The 27,085-nt window shown below is 44.7% G+C and overlaps 1 protein-coding gene across 14 annotated transcripts in view; it reads left to right on the forward strand.

The window, feature by feature from the left end:
* LOC137626304 (uncharacterized) overlaps positions 1 to 27,085 on the forward strand; it is a 455,153-nt gene that overhangs the window by 225,711 nt on the left and 202,357 nt on the right. For 12 of the 14 annotated variants that reach the window (XM_068357415.1, XM_068357417.1, XM_068357404.1 and 9 more), the window contains 2 exons: positions 706 to 1,526; positions 26,797 to 26,881. In XM_068357415.1, coding sequence (XP_068213516.1) covers positions 706 to 1,526; positions 26,797 to 26,881 — 906 coding nt within the window. The remainder of the gene's footprint in view (positions 1 to 705; positions 1,527 to 26,796; positions 26,882 to 27,085) is intronic. The other 2 variants (XM_068357423.1, XM_068357424.1) reach the window with 1 other exon arrangement.

Consider the following 27,085-nt stretch of genomic DNA (forward strand, 5'->3'; position numbering starts at 1 on the left):
TAAGCCTTTTGAGAATATGTTCTGGCCATGAGTGGCAATAGTGAGATAAATAATTGTATATTACACTTCAATATAGTGATGGATTTTACATTAGAAATGTTTTGATTAAAACTTTGTGCTGACTTTTATTGTAAACTAGAACAGTTAAGCTTATCTCTTGTGTTCTTTAGTATCACATGAACAGTTGTAACTGTCTTATAGTAAATTTTCCATGCTTATTAACAGTCTAATGCATATGAATTTGACAAAATGTTGAAGTACCTTTGATTTTGTAAGTGTGTGGAGAAGACATATGCCTTATGAATTTGAGATTGTTATTTGAAAAATAAAATTCCTCAAATATTTCCAGGTCGTGAACCTCGATATGTATACAACTAACATATGATGAATTTCACTATTAACACTAATTGGCATTTATATTTCAATTTGATGGTATTGTTGTAGTTTGTTTACCTAGGTTTTAAAAGTTGTCTTTTAACATCATAATGGAGCATACTTTTTATAATACAATGTTTCAGCTGACTTATTGCTATTAAAAGAACAACTTTAATGCAAGCTTTAGTTTTACTCTCATCCTAAGAATCAGAGGAGCTTGTCAGTTTGTCCTTTATTTTCATTCTTAAAATCAATAAATACAATATTTTGGAGAAGCATTTGTGTATCATTCCATTGCTAGCAGATTTCATAGTATTTTAATTTTTGCAGGTTGGTCCAGCCGTACAGTATGGCAAGAATCTATGAATTCGGCGCAGGTACGTAAACTACGACAGCTGCAGGATGATCTGGTGTCTTGCATGAACAACCCCCTTCAGGACCCTCCTCTACGTACTCCTCCTCCTGACCTTAATGAGCCAGACCTTATTTTTAAAGTTCCGCCTTCTCCTGAAATCATCGCTCCAATTCCAAGAAAAGGTGTAGATAGTCCTTTAACCAGTGAAATGGATAATGATTGTGTGTTGCTTACTGACTCCTTTGTAGAATCCTTTATAACCCCATTAGAAGATGCTGGTATTGTGCTTAACCATGGGAAGAGAAAAATTGATATGCCAGAGTTTCCCATCATTAATGATGATCTATCCGAGACAGATCCAACATTTACAACACCAAGTTTGATGAATGAAAAAGTTAATTTTATCTCTGAAGTAGATGTAAATGCATTAAAGAATATTCCAAATTCTTGCTCGGGTTGTCATGATAAAATATCTGTTATTAAAGAAGGAAGTATAATAGGCCACAATACACACCAGTTATCTGGAGAGGATATGGTAAGAATATCTCCATGCTCACCATCATTAGAAAATCGAGAATCCGATTTGATTGTTGAAAATGTAAAGGAACCTTTTGAACAAATAAAGAATAAGTATCAGTACATCCCATCTTCAGATTATACCCAGCATTCCCAGGAGAGAGTGAATGTTCCTGTCGATGTTCCATCACCCTTATTCTCTTGGGATGCGCCCTTTCATCTGGAAGACGACGATTTGTCAGCTGAAATCCCCGCTTCTCTAGGATTAGAATCCCAGCAGGTGTGACTAACAAGCTTATGTTTTCACATTCAGGTTAATATTGCATGCATTGTGCTAGGAAATTTAATAAGTTAATTTGGTATTATAGTTTGGGATTTGAAAGGTAACTAGTATAGTTTAAATTATTATGTTATATCTTTCAAATTAAGGGCTGATGGATTTTTGGAATGAGAAATTTGTTACCTGGTGTGATATTTTGTAAATGTATTGAATTTGGTATCTTAGTTACATTTATTTTGTTTCTTTGTGAAAATAAGAACTTGTCTAATAAATGAAACTAGGGGATAGAAATAAATTTATAGCAGTTAGTGGAATATGTTTGAGATATTTAATGCAATATTTTTTCATAGCTATGTGGGATTATTTATGAAAAACTGAAAGATGCTAAGCACTTTTTTAGAACTGGGGTCTGAACAGAAATACCACCTACAATGACTTGCATAGCACAATGTAGGCAGTACTAAAAGTTCTTAAGAACATTTTTAAACATTAAACTTACCCGCTGGTTATATAACAATGGCTTTAGTCCTGACGTCTGGCAGAAATTCAAAAACTCGTGGCAATCACAGATATAGTTGCCAGGTATACACTAGCGCCACCACCGGAGCTAGGCAGAACCATTCCATCCAGCACCAGATTTTCTCCTGCCGCCATTCTGGTAACATTGTAGGAATTCACTCGTGATTAACCTGGATTTTAGCAGTACAGTATATTGGTGATGTATTCCTATATACGGGTTTTGGCATTCGCTTATTTTGTTTTGTTTGATATTTGATCGCTATGTTATAGCTTAAAAGGTAGGATTAGAAATTTTCAATCTATTTTAAACTATCGAAAGCATAATGGCGATAGGTAAACACCCTGCCTCATCTATGACGTCACAGTCATATGACGTAAGCTTGAGTATGACTTGCATTTTCTTTCTTTTTCTACAAGGAACGATAAGTTAATGCTATCTTACAAAGTATTTAGTTTGTAACTTCGTGCAACTTCTTGGTTTCTCTTGTTCGATGATCGACCGTTCTAGATGCGATCGACATAGTTCCGAGCGTCTGAATCGCGAGCGTTGTTGTTCTGAAAGTCACGTGGCGCCGAGCGTCAAGCAGTTGCATGGCGTCAAGCTTCCAGCAGTTGGACTTGACGTTGAGTGTCAAGCAGTTAATCATGACGCCGAACGCCAAGCAGTTAAGTGTCGTCGAGCATCAAGCAATTGAACGTGATGCCGCGTGTCAAGCATAGCTCCAAGCGTCTAGATCGCGAGCGTCTGAATTGTGAATGGCATTGTTCCGAGAGTCACGTGACGCTGAACGCCAAGCAGTTGCTTGGCGTCTGACTTCCAACAGTAGGACTTGATGTCTACATGACCATGAGCGTTTAGCACTGGAACATTGTTACGCCAGGCGCTATATTAAGAAATAAATATTAACTGGAAAGATATTATTTTCTCAGACCAAGGCCTGCTTGAACTAATTCTTGGTGTCTGTTGGAGAGCGAGAATTAAACCTCTAAAGCATTGAGGTCAGAATTCAGGACCTTAAGGAGTTGACTCCTAGGAAACAAGACATCCCTACCTCGGTTAGAGACTTGTAGGAGGAAGGGAGTGACGAACTCTCTTTTTTTTTTCCCCTATTTATCTTTTAGTGGAATTCTCTTAGAAGTTCCTAAGATATTTCTCCCTTCAGTTGACTTTAAGAAACTCATGAGAGTTTTTTCTGAAGTTTTTCCATTTTATTTTGTACCTGCTGCTCCTCGTCGAAGGAGTCTCTGTTTATTATTATTATTACTTGCCAAGCTACAACCCTAGTTGGAAAAATAAGATGCTATAAGCTCCAATAGGGAAAGATAGCTCAGTGAGAAAGGAAATAAGGAAATAAATAAATGAGAATAAATTAACAATAAATCATTCTAAAAAAAAGTAACTAATCCAAAATGACAGTGCTGATAGGGCAGTGCAATAGCGCGTCCTCAATGCAGCATAAAGAACCTAACTGCAGATGTTGGTGCAGCAGCACATTCAGCTGCAACAGCAGGAAGTGCATTAGGGCTTTAGTGAGAGAAGGCATTGTTCCTTTTTTGCTGTGTGCGTCCTGACATGATGTCAGAAGTTGGCAAAGGTTTAGTTCAGACTGATACAGATCTTGTTCCTGAGTCTGGTGTTATGGTACATGCACCGCCACTTCCGCCAGACTGGTTTCTGTCTGCTGAAATGCGGAGCGTTATGTAAGCGATGAGGAAAGCGAGTTCGCGATCGAAGTTTTCTACACCGGTGTCACCTAATGTTGATCCTTATTGGACTATGCTGCTAGACATGAAGCAGCAGGTCTCATCTTTTATGCAGTCTTATCAGCCTGCTGTTAGAAAAGCGATGGTTCGTCATGATTCTTATCAGGACGCGTTGTCGCACAGGCGGCCTACCAGCAAACGCATGTTGAACAGTGTGATAAGGCTTCTATATCCCATTGAATGTCTGCTTCTCTTGATACCAGACGTCAAGTGGCCAAGCGTGACATCGAGCGTCAACCTTCCAAGCGCGGCGACGATCGCCAGGCAGTCAAGCTGAATGTGACGTCGAGCAACAAGCTCGTGACGTCGAACGTCAAACAAACCGTGACGTCCAACGTCAGTCACATACTGTTGAAGCTACGTCCAGAGGACAAAGTTCTCTATGGAGACTTGGAAGACTATGCTTGCAGCAGTAAAGAAGGTCCACTGAATGGTCTTTTTAGATCTCCAGGATGCTTACTTCTACTTCCCCATCCATCCGAACTTCAAGCTACCGGAAGGTTCGTGTATAGGAGGAAGTTGTCCAGTTTTGAGCTCTTTGTTTCGGTCTAAGCACCACCCCTCAAATAGAGGTTGCGTCTGTTATGACCTGTCGTTTTTTCTTATCCTTAGACCTCTTCCAAGGAATGACTATTTTGAAACTTCTTCCAGCTCCATGAGAGAAGAAATGTCGAACGATAAAGGAAACGAGAGGCTTTAGCTCCCGAGCAGTCGCCTACTCGAGCATACCTTTTGACGCCTACCAGGTCTCTCACCTTCATTATAGGAAAGGTAAGGTGAAAGTTTTTTCGTCATCTTCAGATGACGCAGCGCCCAGACGAGGCTGGCATCAACTTCCAGACCTCTAAAGAGGAAGGTGGACACGGTCAATCAGCATCCTATCTTGACACCGCAAGCTTCTGGTTGTAGTCTTTGGAACAGTCCTGAGCGTTTTTTCTTTCTACCGAAGAAAACTCTCCTACCAAACATCCTTTTAGGATGTCGGCAACAGTCAAATAACGTCCAACTCTCTCAGTTGCAGGACAGTTGTCTGAGCCTAGCATGGCTTTGGTTCATGCTCCTTCTCCACCGTCAAACTGGTTATCGTCTTCTGCACGCTCTACGTGTTTTTAAACAGTGTAGAAAGAGAGCTTGTGGTAGACGTGACATTTTCGGTACCAAAACAGTTTGACCCTATTTTTATTACACCACTAGATTTGCAACAGAAGCTCTCTTCACTCATGCTAGTTTATTGGCCTGCGTACGACAAGAGAGTAGCAGACCTGGACCCTTAGTGTCAGGTAACTTCACACCTGGACACCAAGCGTAGTGAGTCTACTAGTCGAGATGTTCTTGGTGACGAACATCTTTACAACTCCCTAGTTAAATGCTGTATTTTACCTATTTTTTAACCCAAGGAGTCAAACAGTAAGACGTGACGCCGAGCGTCTATCGAGACACGACATTAATCATCAAGCACAATGCGACCCCAAGCGTCAAACAGCTCGTGACATGGACTTGTACACATTCCCACCATTCAAAGTGCTGTACAAGGTGTTACAAAAGTTCGTATCTCACAAGGGAACCAGGTTGACTTTAGTAGCTCCCTTTTGGCCATCAAGAGGTTGGTTCACAGAGGTTCTGGAATGGATGGTGGACATTCCAAGAAGCCTGCCATTGAGAATAGATCTTCTCAAACAACCTCACTGGGCAAGAAACCATCTAAACTGATTACCTTCAGTCTATCGAAAAACTCCCAAGATCTATAGGATTTTCGGAGGCAGCTAAGGCTATTGCTAGAACAAGGAGGACTTTTACCATCAAGGTTTTCCAGTCCAAGTGGGAGGTTTTAGAGAGTGGTGTAGAGCTAAGACATTCCTCCCTTTTGGGGAGTAGTCTGTTTGAGCCGAAAGATGTAGAGCAGGTGGCTGAGAGGTGGAGGAAGTCCAACCAGGACTCACTCCTCCAGAGGGTTTCAACATCAAAGCCTTATAAGCCTCCAACACCCCAACAACCTCGCCCTGCAAAGACGACAAAAGCGGCAATAGCAGCAAAGGCAGCTGTGTCCAAACAGCCCTTTCCTGTCAAGGACAGGAGAGGCAAGAAGTCTTCCAGGGGAGGCAAGAATCCTAGGGGGAGTGGCCGAGGCCACAAACGCTAGGATTGGCAGTCCCCCCGCATGTCCACCAGTGGGGGGATGCCTCCAAAGTTGCGCGAACAGGTGGCAGCAACTCGGGGCCGATTCCTGGCCGATCTCCGTGATCAGCCAAGGATATCGCGTCCCGTTCATAACATCTCTTCCTCCCCTGACAGCGAATCCAGTGTCGTTGAGCTCTCTTGCCATGGGATCGGCAAGAGGGCAAGCCCTTTGGGCAGAAGTCAAGACCATGTTGAAGAAGGACTCTTTCCAAGAGGTCGTCGACGGGTCCCCAGGCTTCTACAGTCGACTCTTTCTTGTGAAGAAGGCGTCTGGAGGCTGGAGACCAGTCATCGACCTCTCAGCTCTGAACAGGTTTGTCAAGCAGACCCCGTTCAGCATGGAGACGGCAGACACGGTCAGACTCGCAGTGAGACTGCGAGACTTCATGTGCACACTGGATTTGAAAGACGCGTACGTCCAGATCCCAATCCATCCGTCTTCAAGGAAGTACTTAAGATTCAACCTAGACAACAAGATCTACCAGTTCAAGTTGCTGTGCTTCGGTCTCTCCACAGCACCTCAGGTTTTCACCAGAGTGTTCACCCTGATATCTTTGTGGGCACACAAGATCGGCATCCGTCTCCTCCGTTATTTGGACGACTGGCTGATCTTAGCAGACTCGGAGGCAACCCTTCTTCGACACCGAGACAAACTTCTGGGAATTTGCCAAGATCTAAGAATCATGGTAAATCTCGAGAAGTCTTCTCTGCTTCCTTCCCAAAGACTGGTATATCTAGGCATGATATTGGACACCAATCTCCTCAGAGCCTTCCCATCAGACGACAGGATAGCAAGGCTGAGGAAGGTCGCAAGTCCTTTCCTCAGAGGAGACGAACTCCCAGCCCAATCGTGGTTACGTCTCCTCGGCCATCTCTCATCCTGGGTCCGTCTAGTTCCCAACGGTCGCCTCAGAATGAGATCTCTGCAATGGCGACTCAAGTCCCGGTGGAGTTAAGGACACGATTCCCCGGACGTCTTCATCCCTATGGGTCTCGCGGAACAGACGGACCTTCAGTGGTGGGTGGCAGACGAGAACCTACGAAAGGGAGTGGATCTTCTCGTCCTCCCCCGGATTTGATGCTGTTTTCGGACGCCTCAAAGAAAGGGTGGGGGGCCCACTTTCTGAACCACAGGACCTCAGGCCTGTGGTCAGAATCAGAAAAGTGCCTCCATAGAAATCTGCTAGAAATGAAGGCCGTTTTTCTGGCCCTAAAACAGTTCCAACAGTACCTGGCGGGTCACTCCATGGTGGTGATGAGCGACAACACCACAGTAGTGGCTTACATCAACAAGCAGGGAGGTACCTTTTCAGAACAGCTATCCCATCTTGCAGTAGAGATACTGAGATGGACCGAAGTCCACTCGATTCCACTTTTGGCTCGCTTCATTCCGGGCAAAAGGAATGTGCTCGCCGACAGTCTGAGCAGAGCGTCTCAGATAGTGAGTACCGAGTGGTCTTTGGATCGTCAAGTAGCCAACAAAGTCCTGACTTTGTGGGGTTCGTCGATTGTGGATCTGTTTGCGACAGCGTTGAATTTCAAAATGCCGCTGTACTGTTCCCCAGTCCCGGACCCCAAGGCTCTCTGGCAAGATGCTTTCCAACAATGGTGGAACATCATCGACGTATACGCCTTTCCCCCGTTCTATCTGATGAGGAGGGTACTCAACAAGATCAGACTATCGGTCAACCTCTCGATGACTCTCATAGCTCCACTGTGGCTTCACGCGGAATGGTTCCCGGACATTTTGCAACTCCTTACAGAGCCTCCGAGAGAACTCCCTCCACGACACGAGCTACTCAAACAACCACACGCCAACATCTTTCACAAAGCCGTAGCTTCGCTTCGGCTTCACGCCTGGAGACTATCCAGCATCTCCTCGCAGAGAGAGGATTTTCGCAACAAGTTGCGGAAAGGATGTCGGGACACCTGCGAAAGTCATCCGCAGGAGTCTACCAGGCGAAGTGGAAAGTTTTCTGTGGTTGGTGTCGTGGAAGGGGCATCTCTCCACTCGATGCCACTATTCCAGCAATAGCGGAGTTCTTCGTGTATTTGCGAGAAGAAATGCGCCTTTCAGTCTTGGCAGTGAAAGGCTATCGCTTAGCCTTAAGTCTAGCCTTCAGGCTCAAAGGAGTGGACATTTCTTCTTCGATGGAACTTTCCCTACTCATACGTAGTTATGAACTTACCTGCCCTCAGTCGGAAGTGAGACCTCCTCCATGGAACGTGGTTCGAGTCCTCAGGTCTCTTAAGAGACCTCCCTACGAACCATTACGCCAGGCTTCAGATCGCCACCTTACTTGGAAGACGGTGTTCCTACTAGCTTTGGCGTCTGCCAAGCGAATTAGCGAACTTCATGGTCTCTCGTATGATATCGCCCATTCAAGGGGATGGGGGGAGGTAACGTTCAGGTTCGTCCCTGAGTTTATTGCTAAGACTCAGAATCCGGGAGTGCCGGACCCTCGCTTCGATTCCTTCCGGATTTCGTGTCTTCGTTCTGTAACAGATGACCCATACCATCTCCTACTGTGCCCAGTAAGGAGTCTGAGGCTATACCTGAAGAAAACAGCTGCAGTTCGTCCCCAAGTGCGGGCTTTGTTTGTCAGCACTGGGAGAACGAAGAGAAGGGTTACCAAGAACACCACCTCAGCATGGATTAGAAAGGCCATCCATCTGTCCCTGAATCCTGACCCTCCTCCGTCACTTTGCCCTAGAGCTCATGATGTCAGGGGAGTAGCTACCTCCCTGGCCTTCAAGAAAAACTTCTCAGTGACGCAGGTTCTGCAAGCAGGGGTGTGGAAGTGTCAAACGACCTTCACAGCCCACTACCTGCAAGACGTGACCCACAGGAGGCTCGATACATTCTCTATCGGCTCTCTGGTGGCTGCACAACAGCTGGTTTAAACCTCAGACTCCTTAATGGACAAGTAGCAGAGGGTTGAGGGCATTGTTACCCGGTTTTAGTCTGCATGAATGAAAAGGTTGCATGAATGAAAAGGTATGCCTGGCCCTTATTCTTTTCTTCATCCTCCCCTCTCTTGGGGAAAGCAGCATCCTGGGTTCTCTGCACAGCTGACCTCAAACTTCTGCAGGTAAACCATGTTCCCTTGTGTTCCTAGTATTAAGTTAATACTGTCACATCCCCATACCCTGACGAGGTGGTATCGGGAGAGTCCTAGCCTCAAGTTTCCATCCAAAGAACTTCAGGTCAACTTCCTAGGACGAGTCACACATATTCCTTCACACACAACTTATGTAGGCCGCAGCCCTTGCATAGCAAGGTGCGAGCAAGGTGCAGGGACTCTTTATTGATGAGTGCTGACACACTCAGATAATGAGTCCCCAGGCAAAGCCAAAAGCCAGTATGGCTGGGACTTGTTTCACCCTTCCTAAGGGTTAAGTCACCCACTTTAAATAGCGTGGTATGTATTCCAGTTACGGAACAAATGACAAATTCGTAGATAATTTGTATTTTTTAAATATAAAACTTACCCGCTGGTTATACAGTATAATGCTGAAGTCTCCTGACGCTGTGGCAGAAATTCAAAATCTCGCACTATCGTAGATATGGCAGTTTTACACCCGCGCCCTAGCGGTACCACAGATGGAACTACACCTACCAACCTCAGTTCTTCTTCTGCCCGCATAGCTGGCTGTCATATTGAAGTTCGCTCTCGCTGTCTCTCTCTGTTGAGAAGTTGTTTGGTGATGTACAACCTTTTCTCTGAGTTTGAACTATCGTTAATCATTTTCTCTTTCATTTAATCTTGAAACCCTTTTGTTTGTGGTTATATTTATTAATATTTCCTTTGTTTTTTGGTTGTCGGTCTTTCTCTTAACCATTCAAAATGGCCGACCCCTCCCCTGCTATTCGTAAGTGTGTTAGTGAAGGGTGTCGTACTCGACTCCCTAAAGGTTCTGTTGATCCACACGATATTTGTGTAAAATGTAGGGGAAAACCTTGTTTATTTGATGATAGATGTAATGAATGTTTTTCATTAACGGATAATGAATGGGTAACATACGAACGTTATGTTAGGAGACTAGAGGGGGAATGAGTTAGGCGTAGTTCTTCACGATCTGTTGAGGTAGCCTTACCTAATGTTAATATTCCTAATCCTATTCCTTTCACTGTAGTGGTAGATCAGGAACCATCTATGAAAGACATGTTTACCGCGCTTCTGGCTCTCGGTGAAAAAGTTGAGCCGTTATCGGCAGATAGAAATAAAAATTTTTCTGAATTAAATGTGCTGAAAAATCGTGAAACTGTCGGAAATGTGGAAAGTGTTTCTAATGTGTTCAGTGTTGTGGAGGGCGCGTCTGCACGATCTTGTCGTTCGCCGAGCCTAAGACCTCTTTCGAGCTCTTGAACCCATGGGAGAAGTAAAGTCAAATGGCTAGAGTGAACGAGAAGCTTCATCAATCGTGCAGATGTTCCCTCGAACGTTCCTGTTGCCGTATCACAGGTCTTTCACCCTCATCGTAGGAAAGATAAGGTTGGTACGTTATCCCCGTCCTCCGATGAAGGTTCGGGTAGTGAGAGATGTGGCGTCGAGCGTCTAGACCTCTTAAAAGATCGCATGCGGTTGTTCAGCGTCCGGAATCGCCTGCACGTCCAGGCTGTAGTACGTGGGATTCCCCTGAGCATTTCCGATCTCCCGTCACTTGTACTCCTGCGAAGCGTCCAGATCACGGTGTTCGAGTAGAGAAAATACTTTCCGACTCTGAATTTGTTTCTATGGCCGATGTTAAGATTCATGCGCCACCTCTCCCTTTAGACTGGATTTCCTCACCCGAAAAGCGTGGTGATGATGATACTGTTTTACCGTTAAGGAAGGAGTCAAATGTATTAACTGAAGATCCTAAGTGGTCTATGCTTTTATCTATGAAAAAACAGCTCTCGTCGTTCATGGATTCTTATCAACCAGGTGTTGGCAGTAAGATTGGGCGTCAGACCAGTTGTCGCACAGGCGGCCGGCGGTCTCTAGTGCTGACGGGTTATCGCGCAGGCGGTCTCCCATTCGCAGTGCTCGACACCAGGTTGATATAGATGAGTCACGTCAGAGAGTTCTTGCTAAACAAATTTTGACTAACGTACGTGAGAAAGAACACCGGCGTCGCCACGAAGACTCTCTGCAGCCAACTTTTGACGCAGTGAAGCGTCAGCGTCAACAACCTATGGACGCTAGGCGTCCACAAGACGACCATCAACAGTCTTCGTTTGACGGCAGAGATCGTTCGCGTCTACAGCAAGCGGACGCTACGCGTCCACGCGGTGACCTTCGGCAGTTGACGTCTGACTCCAAACGTCAGTCAGTGCAACAGCAAGCGGATTCTAAGCGTTCATGGGACGACACGCGACAGTTAACCATTGATGGCGAGCGTCGACCCATCCACGTCTCTCATCAGTCAACTTCGACCTCCCCTCTTCAGTTGGATGAAGTTATTGACTCTGACAGGCGGTCTCATTCAGACGTTAATCCTTCAGTTCAGGCTGCAGCAGTTGCTGCACTGCCAGAAGACGAACTTGAAGAGAAGTCTGACGTGGATAAGCCTTTAGAGGAGGTTTCTGAGAATGAGGAAGAGAAACATTATTAAAATGCTGTTGACCTTAGAAAATTTATGTTGATTCTTACAAAAGTTTTTCCTGATCATTTTACTCCTGTGGCCCCTCGTTCTCCCCCATCGGAGTTTATCTTAGGTAAAGCAACCAAAGTGCCGGTTTATACTAAGATGGTACTTTCACTGTCTTCTAAACGGGCCTTGAAGTTAATGGGTTCCTGGATGGACTCTAAGAGAACTATTGTCAAAACGGCCTTTGCTTTTCCTCCCGCAAGATTGGTCTCTAAATCTATTGTGTGGTACTAGACTGGTGAAGTGCTGGGCTTTGGATTTCCTCCTTCTGCCCAGGGAGATTTCTCAAGTTTGGTAGATTCGTCTCGTCGTCTAGCCTTAAGGAAAACAAAGGTTTGGTGGTCAATGACGGAGTTAGATCATTTACTTAAGGGTCTGTTCAGGGCCTTCGAAGTGCTTAATTACCTAGACTGGTCTTTGAGAGCTTTAAGTAAGAGGGTCTCAGATATGAAGGACACGGACACTAGTGGCCTTGTTCATTTGATGTCCTGCTTGGACAAAGGTGTGAGAGATGGCTCGAATGAGTTAGCTGCCTTGTTCACAGCTGGAATCCTCAAGAAAACGACCACGATGTGCTCTTTTCTCTCAGCAGGAGTTTCTCCCTACCAGAAAGCGGAGCTACTATTTGCTCCTTTGTCTACCACCTTATTTCCACAGGAGTTGGTGGGGGAAGTTGCCACTGCTCTCACTCAGAAGGCCACGCATGATTTGGTGACCAATACGGCGAGGAAAGTTTTGCCTTCAACTTTCGCTTCACGTAAACCTAAGGAAGTCTCTACTGGTGTTCGACCTTCTCAGCCCTTTCGTGGGAAACCCTCCTGAAGGGGCTCTTCAAACCAGATGGAAGAAAACCTAGGAGCAGAGGAAACAAAACCGGCCGAGGTAGAGTCTGACTGCCCTATCCTTCAGACAGCAGTGGGTGCCAGGTTGATTCACTTCTGGAAGACCTGGGAGAGGAATGGAGCGGATCCCTGGTCCGTCCAAGTGTTAAAGGAGGGTTACAAGATCCCCTTCCTAGCTATTCCTCCATTAGTCACAGATCCAGTGGATCTTTCGCCCAAATACAGAGAGGGTCTGAAGAAGCAAGCCAAGTGTCTTCAGATGTCTCAATTACAAGAGAAACAAGTAATAGAGGAAGTGCAGGATGTAACATCTCCGGGGTTTTACAACCGCCTTTTCTTAGTCCCCAAAAGTTCCGGGGAGTGGAGACCGGTTCTGGACGTAAGTGTTCTAAATGGTTACGTCCAGAATTCGACGTTTACGATGGAAACTCAGAAGATGGTTCTGGCGGCAGTGAGTAAAGACAATTGGATGGTCTCGATAGACCTCCAAGACGCCTATTTCCATATTCCAATTCATCCCAGCTGCAGACGTTATCTGAGATTCATGGACGGAAACAAGGTCTTCTAATTCAGGGCTCTTTGTTTCGGACTATGCACGGCTCCTCTATTATTTACCAAGATCATGCTGAATGTAGCGAGCATGCTGCATTCGAGGGGAATCAGGGTCTCTCTATACCTGGACGATTGGCTGATAAGAGCCTCCTCAGTCGATTGCTGTTTGAAGGACCTGAAAATAACTGGATTTAACCAGGGAACTGGGCCTCCTGGTGAGCTCGAAAAAACGCAACTGACTCCATCCCAGGAGATTCTTTATTTGGGGATGGAGATTCACAGTCGGAGTTTTTGGGCTTTTCCGTCGCCTGTAAGAATACAGTCAGCTCTCCAAAAAGTCCAAACTTTCCTGAAGAAGGAACTCAGTTCCGTAAGAGATTGGATGAGCCTTTTGGGGGCACACTCATCATTAAAGAAGTTCGTAACTCTGGGGAGGTTGCATTTGCGTCCCCTTCAGTTTCATCTCAATCGCCATTGGAAAAAAGGGGACAACCTAGACAGTGATTGCGTTCCCATCACGAACTCCATCAAGTCTCATCTTCAATGGTGGGACAACGAGCACAGACTGAAGGAAGGGTTGTCGTTATATCAGAAGAGCCCAGACCTCGTGTTGTGTTCCGATGCCTCAAACTTGGGGTGGGGAGCTACACTGGGGAAGGAGGAGCTCTCGGGGGCTTGGACAGTGGAGCAAACAACTCTCCACATCAACCAAAAGGAGCTTTTGGCAATTCATCTGGCCCTCAAAGGCTACGAGAAGCAGATCAGGGGCAAAGTAGTCCAAATCAATGCGGACAGCACTATAGCTCTTGCCTATATTACAAAACAAGGCGGGACCCACTCTTGGACTTTGTACGAGATAGCAAGACCTCTTCTCATTTGAGCAGAGGAAAGGAAAGTGACACTTTTGACTCGGTTTATTCTAGGGGTCAACAATGTGAGTGCAGACAGACTCATCAGGAGGGGTCAAGTTCTCCCCACAGAATGGATTTTACACCGAGACGTCTGCAAAAGTCTGTGGCGTTTATGGGGTCGTCCTCTCGTGGATCTCTTTGCAACCGCAAAGACGAAGAGACTGGAGTGTTACTGCTCTCCGGTACCAGATCCCGAAGCCATTCACATAGACGCCTTTCTGATGAACTGGTCTCACATGGAGGTTTATGCTTTTCCCCCATTCAAGATTCTTTTCAAAGTGATACAGAAGTTCGTATCCCACGAAGAAACCAGGATGACACTGATAGCCCCGTTCTGGCCGTCAAGAAGCTGGTTTCCAGAGGTACTGGAATGGATGGTAGATTTCCCGAGAAGCCTTCCCTTAAGACCAGATCTTCTCAGACAACTTCACTTGGCCCGAAACCATCTAAACCTCCGAGCTCTACGTCTGACTGCCTTCAGACTATCGAAAAACTCGCTAGAGCTAGATGATTTTCAAAGAAGGCAGCCAGGGCTATTGCGAGGGCAAGGAGGTCTTCCACCACCAAGGTGTATCAGTCCAAATGGGAGTTGTTCAGAGAGTGGTGTAGGGCTAACGCGATTTCTTCATTCAGTACTTCTCTAACCCAGATAGCGGATTTTTTTATTGACCTTAAGAATAAACATAACTTCTCGTCATCTACAATTAAAGGTTTCAGGAGTATGTTGGCAACGGTTTTTAGGCACAGGAACTTGGATCTCTCCAATAATAAGGATCTACAGGACTTGCTACCACAAAGAAATTTCAATCAGCTCCCCTTGCCTGGAATTTGGATGTGGTGCTTAAATTTCTCATGAGTGACAGGTTTGAGCCTTTGCACTCGACTTCTTTTAAGGATTTAACCTTGAAAACTTTGTTTCTGGTTAGCCTAGCCACTGCTAAAAGAGTAAGTGAAGTACACGCTTTAAGCAGGAACATTGGTTTTCGGGATGGAAAAGCCATTTGTTCTTTGCAACAGGGGTTTTTGGCTAAGAATGAAAATCCTACTCGGCCATGGCCCAAATCCTTCGAGATCCCTAACCTTTATGATGTGGTGGGAGATGAGTTGGAGAGGGTGCTCTGTCCAGTAAGAGCATTACGGCTACAGTATATGTGGACAGAACAAAGAGTCGTGAGAGGTGACTCAGACGCTCTGTGGTGTGCAGTCCGAAATCCCTCACTGCCCATGTCAAAGAATGCCTTGTCTTTTTTCATAAGACTGTTAATTCGAGAAGCTCAGGCTCAGTGTAATGAAGTGGATCAGAGGCTTCTCAAAGTAAAGACACATGAAGTCAGAGCGGTAGCGACTTCAGTAGCTTTTAAACAGAATCGTTCTCTACAAAGTTTGATGGATACGACCTTTTGGAGGAGTAAGTCAGTATTCGCATCCCATTATTTGAAACATGTTCAGACTCTTTATGAGGACTGTTATACAGTACATTGGGTCCTTTCGTAGCAGCCAATGCAATAGTAGGTGAATGATCTACCACTACGTTCCCTTTTCCCAATACCCCCTTTTCTATCTCTTGGTACTCGTTAGTTATGGTTGTTTGTGGAGGCTGGTCATCAGCCTTCCGCAATATTTGGTTTGGTCAGGTGGTCAATTTGTTCCTAGAGTGCGCCCGGAACAAGGGTATTAGTTGAGGTCCTGTCATGTTATAGGTGATTGTACCGTTTGACAGCTCTTAGAGATCATCAGCCCCGAATGGATCACTGGATCTCCTAAGGATAGCGGATGAAATGAGGCAGAGTATCATTGCTGTCAGCTTCCTTATCAAGTGACAACCGCTTAAGTTGGGTGTTTATGTAATGCTTAAGTGAATTTTCAATATGTAGCTGTCTCTGACCCGCCACCAAGGGGTGTCAATCAGCATTATATAACCAGCGGGTAAGTTTTATACTGTATTTAAAAATAATATTTTCATAATAAAATAAATTTTTTAATATACTTACCCGCTGGTTATATAAATTTAACACCCACCCTCCTCCCCTCTAGAGACTACCTGTGGTATTGCTATGAGGCTTGGAAGAACTTAGGTTGGTAGGTGTAGTTCCACCTGTGGTACCGCTAGGGGGCGGGTGTACACCTGCCATATCTACGATAGTGCGAGATTTTGAATTTCTGCCACGGCGTCAGGAGACTTCAGCATTACATAACCAGCGGGTAAGTATATTCAAAAATTTATTTTATTATGAAAATATCATTTTCCTAACTATACAAACCTTAGCTATTTAATCAAACTTGCCCACGAGCCCTGTCCCCCATGAAGTCCTACCTCTAAGCAAAAGTGGAGCTACAGGTGCGTGAGGGGGAAGGGTAGCTAACTACCCTCCCTACCCCCCCGCTAACTAGCGGTGGGGTAATAATCCCTCGTTAAAATTTTATGGCTCGTCCTTTCAGCTACGCGAAAGTAATTACCCACTTTAAATAGCTAAGGTTTGTATAGTTAGGAAAAATACAAATTATCTACGAATTTGTCATGTTGCTTTCCCTAGGGAAGGGGCGCCACCTCTCCCAATGGGTGAGGCCATATCTCTGTCTCCCTTTTTACAGGTGTGGTCGTCCTAGGGACTTCCGGGTCTGACCTCCAAGGACTTCTTGCTGCAATTCACCATTCGTGGTGCTAGTGTGCAGCCTTCGTCGACTTCGGAGTTGGATCCTCTGTTGTGTGTGGAGGTTGTGGTGTCTGAGGCGTGTTCTGTGGCAGCTGCCTATGCCCCTGCACCTTCAGACTCTCTAGCTGTTGCTGCCGACTGTGTTTTCCTCGTTCCTGTTCATCCTTCAAGGAGGAAACTAAGTCCTTCATGTCTCTCTTGCGAGTGTTTCTCTTCGGAGGAGGAGTTCACTCATAGAGACTCCTCTGCGAAGGACTGCTGCCTCTAAAGGTCAGCTTGCTGATAACCCGGCCCGTAGAAGTCCTCTTCGATCTTGCAGAGCTTGGCCTTTGCTTCGCCTTAGAGGTGGCCCATTACCATCAGTGAAAAGGCGCCTCTTCGGTTCTTCAGCCTCATCATTGCAGCCGTCCCCTGCAGAGGAGCCTACGCTTCAGTCGTCTTCCGGCCCTCGACCTTCACCCATTCCTGGACCTTCTCCTGACGACACTGTAACTAGCCTTCAGACTTCGGCCCTGAACTCTAGTTCGTGATCCCTGTCGAAGGATGTTTGCCCTTCCAAAGGTCACATCCCTGTTCCAGACCTTCCTTCACGCCGACTGCCCTCTCCGTTCCTGTCTCCTGTTCCTCATCTACCTGCTCATAATGCACCTCTGAAGCGTTTCGGTGCGTGCCAATGCTGTCCAGCACCCTTCAGTGCACCAGCGCTTACCAGCATCACGTCAATGCCCTCCAGAACTCCAACTCTTCCCAGTGCGTCAGCGCTCTTTGGTGCATCAGCGTTCGCCTGTTCTTCAGCGCCAGCCAATGCCCCAGTGATCTCCCGATCGTCGGCACTGTAGGCGGTCTACAGTCCATTCTTGCCATTCCAGAGACGAGCCGTTGCCAGCTCGCCACCACACCTTCGCTCGCCAGCGCAACAGCACTCTCCAGCTTGTCAGCACTCCCCTGTGCAGCTGCGCTCTCCTACACGTCAGCACTCTCATGCACAGCGACGTTCTCCTGCATGTCAGCGCTCTCCAACTCACAAGCGCTTTCCTAAGCGCCAGCACTCTCCTTCGCACCAGCACTCTCCTTCGCACCAGCACTCTCCTTCGCACCAGCACTCACCTGTGCTCCAGCACTCGACTGCGCTTCAGCACTCTCCGGCTCGCCAGTGCTCATCTGCGCACCACCACTCCTGCGCAGTGCCTTGCTGCGCGCCATCACTCTCCTGCGTGTAAGCGCTCAACGGCTTGCCAGTGCTTGCCAACACACCAGCGCTCTCATGCACACTTGCGGCAAGTCTTAGAGCAGGTTCTCCCGGCTGCAAAACGATCTCACAGGCAAAAGTAACTTCACATTAGAGATTTTGACAGGTCACCGTCGTCCCACTCCCCTCCCCGCAAACGCATTATAGGGCGACCGCTGAAGAAAGGGGAAGGAGGCTCTACAGAAGGGATCAGGATTCCGAAGATTCCATCTTCGAAGGCGGACCCACCACCGCAAACATCGGTAGAGACTCCTCGCAGGGAACCTTTAGTCCCTTTTCCTTCAGTGGATCTTTATGACAGTGCATCAGTCAGCAAGCAGCCTTGGTTCATTGCCATGGTCAGAACTGTGGTGCAAGCCTTCGGGCCTGCCATGTCATCTCGCTCTTCAGAGATTTCCCATTATTATTATTATTATTATTATTATTATTATTATTATTATTATTATTATTTGCTAAGCTACAACCCTTGTTAGAAAAGCGGGATGCTATAAGCCAAGGGCACCAACAGGTAAAGTAGCCCAGTGAGGAAATGAAACAAGGAAAAATAAAATATTTTAAGAACAGTAACAACATTAAAATGAATTTTTCTTATATAAACTATAAAAACTTTAACAAAATAAGAGGAAGAGAATTTAGGTAGAATGGTGTGCCCGAGTGTACCATCAAGCAAGAGAACTCTAACCCGAGACAGTGGAAGCCAATGGTACAGAGTCTATGGCACTACCCAAGACTAGAGAACGGTGGTTTGATTTTGGAGTGTCCTTCTCGTTGAAGAACTGCTTACCATAGCTAATGTCTCTCCTCTACCCTTACCAAGAGGACAGTGGCCACTTGAATAATTACAGTGCAGTAGTGAACCCCTTGAGTGAAGAAGAATTTTTTGGTAATCTGTGTTGTCAGGTGTATGAGGGCAGAGGAAAATCTGTATAGAATAGACCAGACTATTTGTTGTGTGTGTAGGCAAAGTGAAAGAACCATAACCAGAGAGAAGGATCCAATGTAGTAATCTGGCCAGTCAAAGGACCCCATAACTCTAGCGGTAGTATCCAACGGCACCAGCAGTCCTACTGCTAAGAACCTCGGCTTCTTCTCCCCTGAAAAGAAAGAGAGGAGTCTCAGATGCGGTTACATCCCCCAGGGTTAAACTAGCTCCTGTTAGGCCTTTGAAGCCTGACCTTCCTGTTTTTCCTGCCTGACACTCTTTTACCTCACCTCTGCCGAGGGTATCGCGCAAGTCTCGGACTTCCTCCCTTCCACATTCGGAGGAAGTTTCCCCTCGCAGAGAGAGTTGTCCACCACCAACGGAAATCAGGAGGGACAATCCCATCTGGCTTTCGATGCTTGAGTCCTACCTCCTTCCTCGCAAGGAATCGAAGGACTCGAAGACTCTTCCAAGGTCCTCTTTAAGGACCTTCAGGCCTGCAGGAACCGCCAGTCATTCCAGTGATGCCCGCAACCCACCCTAAGAGGAGCTCTCTGGGGTGGAAGGAGGAGACTTTGCTGCTAGCCCCACTTCAGAGGGGGAACAAAAAGAATTAGAACATGCATTCTGGTAAGTCCTGGCTCCTATTAGGGTACTCAGTGGGTTTAATGACCCAGAGATACCCCTACCAGAGGGCAAAGACACTGTTTTAGACTGTGTCATTGCCACTCAGAAGCCCTCAAAGACCAGTACAGCCTTGCCCTGGTCTCAAGGGCTAAAGGGTGCCCGGGCTAAGATCGCCCAATATTTCTCTGAGCTCTCCTCCTCCCAGAATTCATACTCTACTGCCTAGCTTCTTCCACCTTCTCGCGTCCAGCAGAGGAGACATTTCGAGATCTTGGACAAGACTCGTCCAGCTCATCCTCTCCATCACTCCCTGGAAGAGCTCATTAAGGTAGTCTCTCGGCAACTGAGATCCTCAACCAGGAGAAGGTCACGAAGTATGGCATGCAGGCTACTTCGTGGCTTGATCTTTGGTTGGGGACCCTGGAAATCCTGGTATGAATTGAGGATTTCTCCAAGCAACGCACCAGGAAAGCTATGGAAACTTTCCTTCTCAGGCACTCGCACCATCGAGTCTCGAACTTATGGGCGAACACCATTCTGAAACGTCGAGATACTGTGTCTGAGAGATTCCATCAGCAGGTCCAGAATGCCGAGATCGCTAGGCTCAGGAACTGCTCTCTATAGGGATTCTCTCTTTTTGAGCAAAAGGACGTGGAACATGATGCTGTGAGATGGAGGAAGTCCCACCAGGACTCCCTCCTCCATAGGGCTTTGACATCCAAGCCCTATAAACCACCAGCTTCTCAGCAGTCTGGCCCAGCTAAGACCATGACGAATAAGACAGCAATGAAGACAGTGGTGTCTGAAAAGCCTTTTCTGACCAAAAAGGGAAAAGGCACTAAGTCCTCCAAGGGAGGAAAATTTCTTAGAGGGAGTAGCTCAGGCCCCAAATGCTAGGAAAGGTAATTCCCCCCCCCCCCCCCCCCCACATTTCCACCAGGAGGGTCTACCTACAAAGTAGCTGTGACTGGTGGAAGCAACTTGGGGCCGAACCCTGGACAAGGAGGTCTCGACGAGTCCCCAGGCTTCTTCAGTCGACTCTTTCTTGTGAAAAAGGCGTCTGGAAGCTGGAGACCCGTCATCGACTTCTTAGCTCTTAACAAGTTTGTCAGACAAACTCCGTTCAGCATGGAGATGGCAGACACAGTCAGACAATTGGTAAGACTATGGAACTTCATGTGCACGCTTGACCTAAAGGACGCTTACTTCTAGATCCCAATCCATCTGTCTTCAAGGAAGTTCTTGAGATTCAGCCCAGACAACAGGAGATATCAGTTCAAAGTGCTGTGCTTCGGTCTTTCCACAATACCTCAATTCTTCATCAGAGTGTTCACCCTAGTGTTATTTTGGGCACACAGGATTGGCATCCACATCCTCTGTTTTGTGGACGACTGGCTAATCCTAGCGGTCTCAGTGCCAACCCTGCTTGAACACCGAGGGAAACTTCTGATGTTTTGGCAAGGTCTGGGGATAATGGTAAACCTCGAGAAGTCATCCTTGCTTCCTACGCAGAGACTGGTATACCTAGGCATGATATTAGACACCAATCTCCACAGAGCATTCCCATCACACGACAGGATAATGAGGCTCAGAAAGGTCACAAGACCCTTTCTCAGACAAGAAGACCTTCCAGCCCAGAATTGGCTACGTCTTCTTGGACACCTATCTCTGCCCCGTCTAGTTCCCAACGATCGCCTCAGAATTTGATCTCTTCAGTGGTGACTCAAGTCCCGGTGGAATCAGGCCTTTGACTCCCCAGACATCCTTCAGCGGAACAGACAGACCCCGAATGGTAATTGTCAGACGAGAACCTACGAAAGGGAATTTATCTCCTTTTCCTCCCCCCAGATTTGATGCTGTTCTGAGACACTTCAAAAAAAGTGGGGCTGCTGCACCACACGACATCAGACCTCTGGTCAGAGTCAGAAGAGTACCTCCACATAAATATCTTGGAGATGAAGGCCATCTTTCTGGCCCTTTACTAGTTCCACTAGTTTCTGGCAAGCCACTCAGTGGGGGTGATGAGTGACAACACCACAGTAGTGGCCTATATCAACAAACAAGGAAGTACCTTTTCGCAGCCCCTATCCCATCTAGCAGTAGAGGTACTGATATGGGCCAAGATTCACTCTATACCACTTTTGGCACGCTTCATTCCAGGCTAAAGGAATGCACTCACTGACAATCTAAGCAGAGCATCTCAGATAGTTGCACGCTTCATTCCAGGCTAAAGGAATGCACTCACTGACAATCTAAGCAGAGCATCTCAGATAGTGATACCGAATGGTCTTTAGATTATCTAGTAGCCAACAAAGTCCTGACTTTCTGGGGTTCTCCGACTGTGGATCTTTTCGCAACGGCCCTGAACTTCAGACTCCCGTTGTACTGCTCCTCAGTCCCAGACCCCAAGGCTCTCTGGCAAGATGCATTCCAACAACGGTGGGACAACATCGACGTTTGCCCCTTTCCACCATTCTGTCAGATGAGGAGGGTACTCAACAAGGCCAGAACATTGTCAACCTCTCAATGACTCTCATAGCTTTGATATGGCATCATGCGGAATGGTTTCCAGACTTTCTGTAACTCCTGACTGAGTCTACAAGAAAACCCCCTCCACGACACGATCTACTCAAACAACCACATGCCAACATTTTCCACAAAGCTGTAGCTTCACTACAACTTCACGCCAGGAGACTATCCAGCATCTCCTCATTCAGAGAGGATTTTGCAACAATTTGTGATCAGGATGTCTGGATACCTGCGGAAATCATCAGCAGCAGTCTACCGTGCAAATTGGAAAGTCTTCTGTGATTGGTGGAAGGGGTATCTCTCCTCTCGATGCCACTATTACAGTAATACTGGAGTTCCTCGTGTATTTGCGGGAGGAAATGCGCCTTTCAGTCTCGATGATTAAAGGCTATCGCTCAGCCTTAAGCCTCGCCCTTAGACACAACCGAATGGACATTTCCTAATCGCTAGAACTTTCCTCACTCATACGGAGTTACGAACTTACCTGTCCTCAGTCTGAAGGGAGACCTCCCCCATGGAACATGGTTCGAGTTCTCAGGTCTCTAAAGAGACCTCCCTATGAACCATTACACCAGGCACCAGATCACCACTTCACTTAAAAGACGGTGTTCCTACTTTTTTTGGCTTCGACCAAGCAAGTCAGTGAATTTCATGGGGTTTCATACTACATCGCCCATTCAAGATAACAGCTGCAGCCCATCCCCTTGTAGCTGCACTTTTCGTCAGTACGGAGGAAGAAGAGGAGGGTCACTAAAAACACCATCTCTGCCTGGATTCGCAAGGTCATAGACCATGCCCTGAATATTCGGACCCTCCTTCACGTCGCCCTAAAGCTGAGGATGTCAGGGGTATAGCTACGTCTCTGGCTTTCAAGAGAAAATTCTCTTTGACGCAGGTTCTACAGGCTGGGGTGTGGAAACGTCAAAATGCGTTCACAGCCCACTACCTGCAAGATGTGACCCACAGGAGGCTTGATACGTTCTCTATTGGCCCTGTGGTGGCTGCACAACTGCTCGTGTAATACTTCAAGCTCCTTATTGGACAAGTAGCAGAAGGTCGAGGGTACTGTTACCCAGTTTTAGTCTGCGTGAATGAAAAGGTTTGACTGGCTCTTATTCCTCTCTTCATCCTCCCCTCTCTTGGGGAAAGCACCATCCTGGGTTCTCTGCACAAGCTGACCTCAAACCACTGCAGGTAAACCATGCTTCCTTGTGTACCTAGTATTAAGCTAATACTGTTGTGTCCCCATACCCTGGCTAGGTGCTATTGGGAAAGTCCTGGTTACAACAGTTTTTCCTACAAAAACTCTGAATAACTTTTACCTGGACAGTCACACTTCTAAACATCTCAAAGCACAGCATGCGTAGGCCGCAGACCTTGCATAGCAAGGTTTAGCGAGCTGCAGGGACGCCTTAATTTTGGTACAAACCTATTTAAGATAAGGAGCCCCAGTTTAAAGCCAAAAGTCAGTTTGGCTGGGACATCCACCCTCCTAATGAGTGAGTTGCCCGTAATAAATAGGGTAGGTTTGTATTCCCGTTACGGAACAAATGACAAATTCATAGATAATTTGTATTTTCCTAACGATGCAAACCTTTACCTATTTATACAAACTTAGCCGCCAGCCCTATCCCCCATGAAGTCCTACCTCAAAGTAGTGTGAGCTAAATCACCTGTGTGTGAGCGAAAGCGGTAACAAGCTACCCAACCTACCCCCGCTAACTTGCGGAATGGGTAGTTAACCCTCGCTAAAATTTTAGTGGTTCGTCCTTTCATCTTCGCTAAAAGTAATAACCCTTGAAAAATAGCTAATGATTTGTATCAGGAAAAATACAAATTATCTACAAATTTGTCATTTGAAGAGCTTTGTTTGAATCATGAAGTGGCTATTTGGTGAGTCACTTAAAAAATATTGGTGAGTCACTTAAAAAATATTAATCCATTTTTAGAGCAAGGAACTGCATAACCAAAAGTAGTATGGCTTCTCTTACATTGCTTCCAGCTCCTGTTCTTTCTCTGTTGCTTTCTCAGCAGTGGGTCATTTCCTAGATCATAAATAGCTTGAGAAAGATGTTTAGAGTTAGCTGACCAATCATCACTGTTATTTTTTCTTCCTAGCTGAGTATTATCATCTCAGGAACTCTTGATTTTCATACCGGTGAACTAAATTGCTGTACATTAGAACCTCGCAATAACAGACTAATAGGTGGAAGGGCTGTCTTATCACCTATTGTACTCGTTCGTTACATTGAAAATATGTTTCCCGAGGCACAAAATCAAGCGAAATCATAAAATTGTATATAGAACTACCGTATATGTCCAACACCTGGGGTATCATCAAAACAAGCAGCTAAGATTAACATGCTTTCATTTTTACCGTAAATGAAACTCTTGAAAAAGAAGATGACTGCCTGCAAGGATAGTGTGAATAAAACAAAAAGTAAATACAGAGCTGGAAAACACTAGGAGACAATCTCAGGACGATGGCTACTATTTTCCCATCGATTAAAATTACCGGTGAATAAAATCATAATGGTTTAAAGGTTTAAAGGCTGCTCGTGAATGACAGAGGCAAGGGACAGTGACATTGCCCTACCAAGCAGGATAATTCCCTAAGAGACTGACCATATGTACATATTATCAGCATCCAAGCCCCTCTCCATCCAAGCTAGGACCAAGGAGGAACAGTCAATGGCTACTGATGACTCGGCAGATAGACCTATAGGTTCCCCCAAGCCCCCCATCCTTAGCTCACAAGGAGGATGAGGTTGCAGCAACGAAAGAAACTAACGAGTTTAAGCGAGACGAACCCTAGTCTAGCGTTCACCAGTCAGGGATGTTACCACATCATCCGCCACAGGACAACTATATTTGTAAAAGAATGTGTAACTTAATGTAAATAACACATATTTTCACACACAAAAAAAAAAAATTTAGATAAGACAAAGTAAAAAATGAAGGCACATTTTAATTCATTTATTTGATTTGCGTTACTGAAGCAGACTCTTTGTCTTAAAAAAATTTTGGACCAGAAGGAAGGTAAAAGAGACAAGATCATATCGTGCTCCCACATGTAATTTATTTATTCATTTAGCCAACGCTAAAACCAACGGAATGCTAGTTGTTACTGAATGGTGGTAATGACTACCTAATTACCACTTGAGCATTTAGGTTAGGGGTGAAACGGGAAATATTTCTGTGCTATCCAAAAAGAAGTTATAGGCCTTGGTCACCACAAAGTTAAGAAATTGAGCAGTATATACTTTGATGAAAAATTGACATAAGATCATACCTTCAAAACATGATAAGTTACTTTACTGTGAGATTTCTAGCTCTCTAAGCCTTAACACTAAATCCTGTTTACAACTAGAATGTTAGTGTTGAGCACATGCAAATTAGATACAGATAATCCTATATAATGTTAAATCTTTTTTATATAACCTCACTCTTAATGGTAAGACTGTAAAAAATTGCCACACTAAAAAACCTGTTATGAACTAGAGCCCTAGCTTGAAATCGAACATGAACGCACTTTTCTGTTGTGAACATGAGATGTAACCTACCAGCTAAGTGGATACCACACCAATAACAAAATCTTAAAAAGCATATACAATATGAAATGCCATTTCCCAAATTTAAAAAATATTCTTAAAGCACTTGCTTTAGCGAGACATTGTATATAAGGATCCAGGTACCAAACTCGGTCTTCTACCTCGTTATCTAGATGTGATATAGAGCAATTAGAATTGTGGGAATGCAAATACAGAGAATCCAATATATATACCTTTTTTAATATAGATTTGTAATGGTAATAAAAATAATGATAGGAATAAATTACCACACTAAATATCTTATTAAATAATGCATATCATTAAGATTTTTTATTGGTTATAATAATAATGATTATGAGTAGTTATGCATAGATAAGTAGATATTTTGATTGAAGAATAGCCACTTTCATTCATTTTTTAGAGCAATGCCAGGCTTTTCCAATTTTCAATATTTGAAAAAAGCTGAATAATTTGCAATTGATTATTATAAAAAATTTTGAGGCTCTTACTTTTAAAGATGTACTGTACATATAAAGAAAAAAATAACTAAAAATAAAATTTTTGGGCATTTACTTATTTTTATTCAAAGGAAAGAAAAAAGTGCTCAAAAATGAATACATAATTTATTGAAAATTTCAGCATATGTAATATATACAAAATTGAAAAGTAAGAGAAATTTGTCACCAACTTTTTTAAATAAATATATTTTATTTTCATACAGAAATAACTTGAACTTAGGAGACCAAGTTTTTGGGTTTCCTTGTATCTATTTATTAAGAATTGTGGAAAACCTCATTGCAATCATTAGCTCACCATCTCTAGATGACAGTACCTGTATGACAAATCCTATGGCCAATCCCTTGAGAATCATTTGTTTGACTATCTATAATATTTAATATAGGTGCCTCACACAAAGAAAATTATGTGGTAAAGGGAATAATTTGCTGAATGCTAATCTAATTAAAGGAATGCATTTTAAAGAGCAGAAAAAAACTGAGAGGAAATGTCAAAGAATAGATGAAAACTTGATAATAAGCTCCTGGTAATCCTGCATTAAAGCTACTTTGTTATTAACAAGATGGCAATGAACAGAAAAAGGGAGGCAGGTAATTGATGGGTACCTTAGGATTCAGGTTGTACATTTACATGGACTTATCTATCATATTCTACAAAAACAAGTTTGCTGTTTTCTAGTTATTTTTGGATCACAAATGAACTATAGATTTATGATGAAACAAACTATGTTAATCATTCTTATACTTCTTATGATAAACTTTTAGGTATAGCTTCTCAGAGAATATATACATTGTTTTAAATGCTTATCTTTTTTGTCAATAGATTATAGAGGATTTGAATTTGGAGAATGCAAAATTAGAGAGCGAGATGATACGACTACAACAGCAAAATTTAGCTCCTATAAAAAGTAAGTTGACATGTATGAAGAAGAAATTTCAAAGTATTTTTTCTTTTTTTTTTTTCTTTTGTTCAATTACATCAGATGGTCTTATGTACAGTTATCAATGAATGATGAAAATCTGCAAATATATACACTCCCAAACCCCCATTTCCTAATTTACTATAATTAGAAAAACCAAAAGTAAAAGTATTTCATTTACATCAAACCAAA

The sequence above is a fragment of the Palaemon carinicauda genome, chromosome 2, assembly GCF_036898095.1.
Source record: "Palaemon carinicauda isolate YSFRI2023 chromosome 2, ASM3689809v2, whole genome shotgun sequence".
NCBI classification, from domain to species: domain Eukaryota; kingdom Metazoa; phylum Arthropoda; class Malacostraca; order Decapoda; family Palaemonidae; genus Palaemon; species Palaemon carinicauda.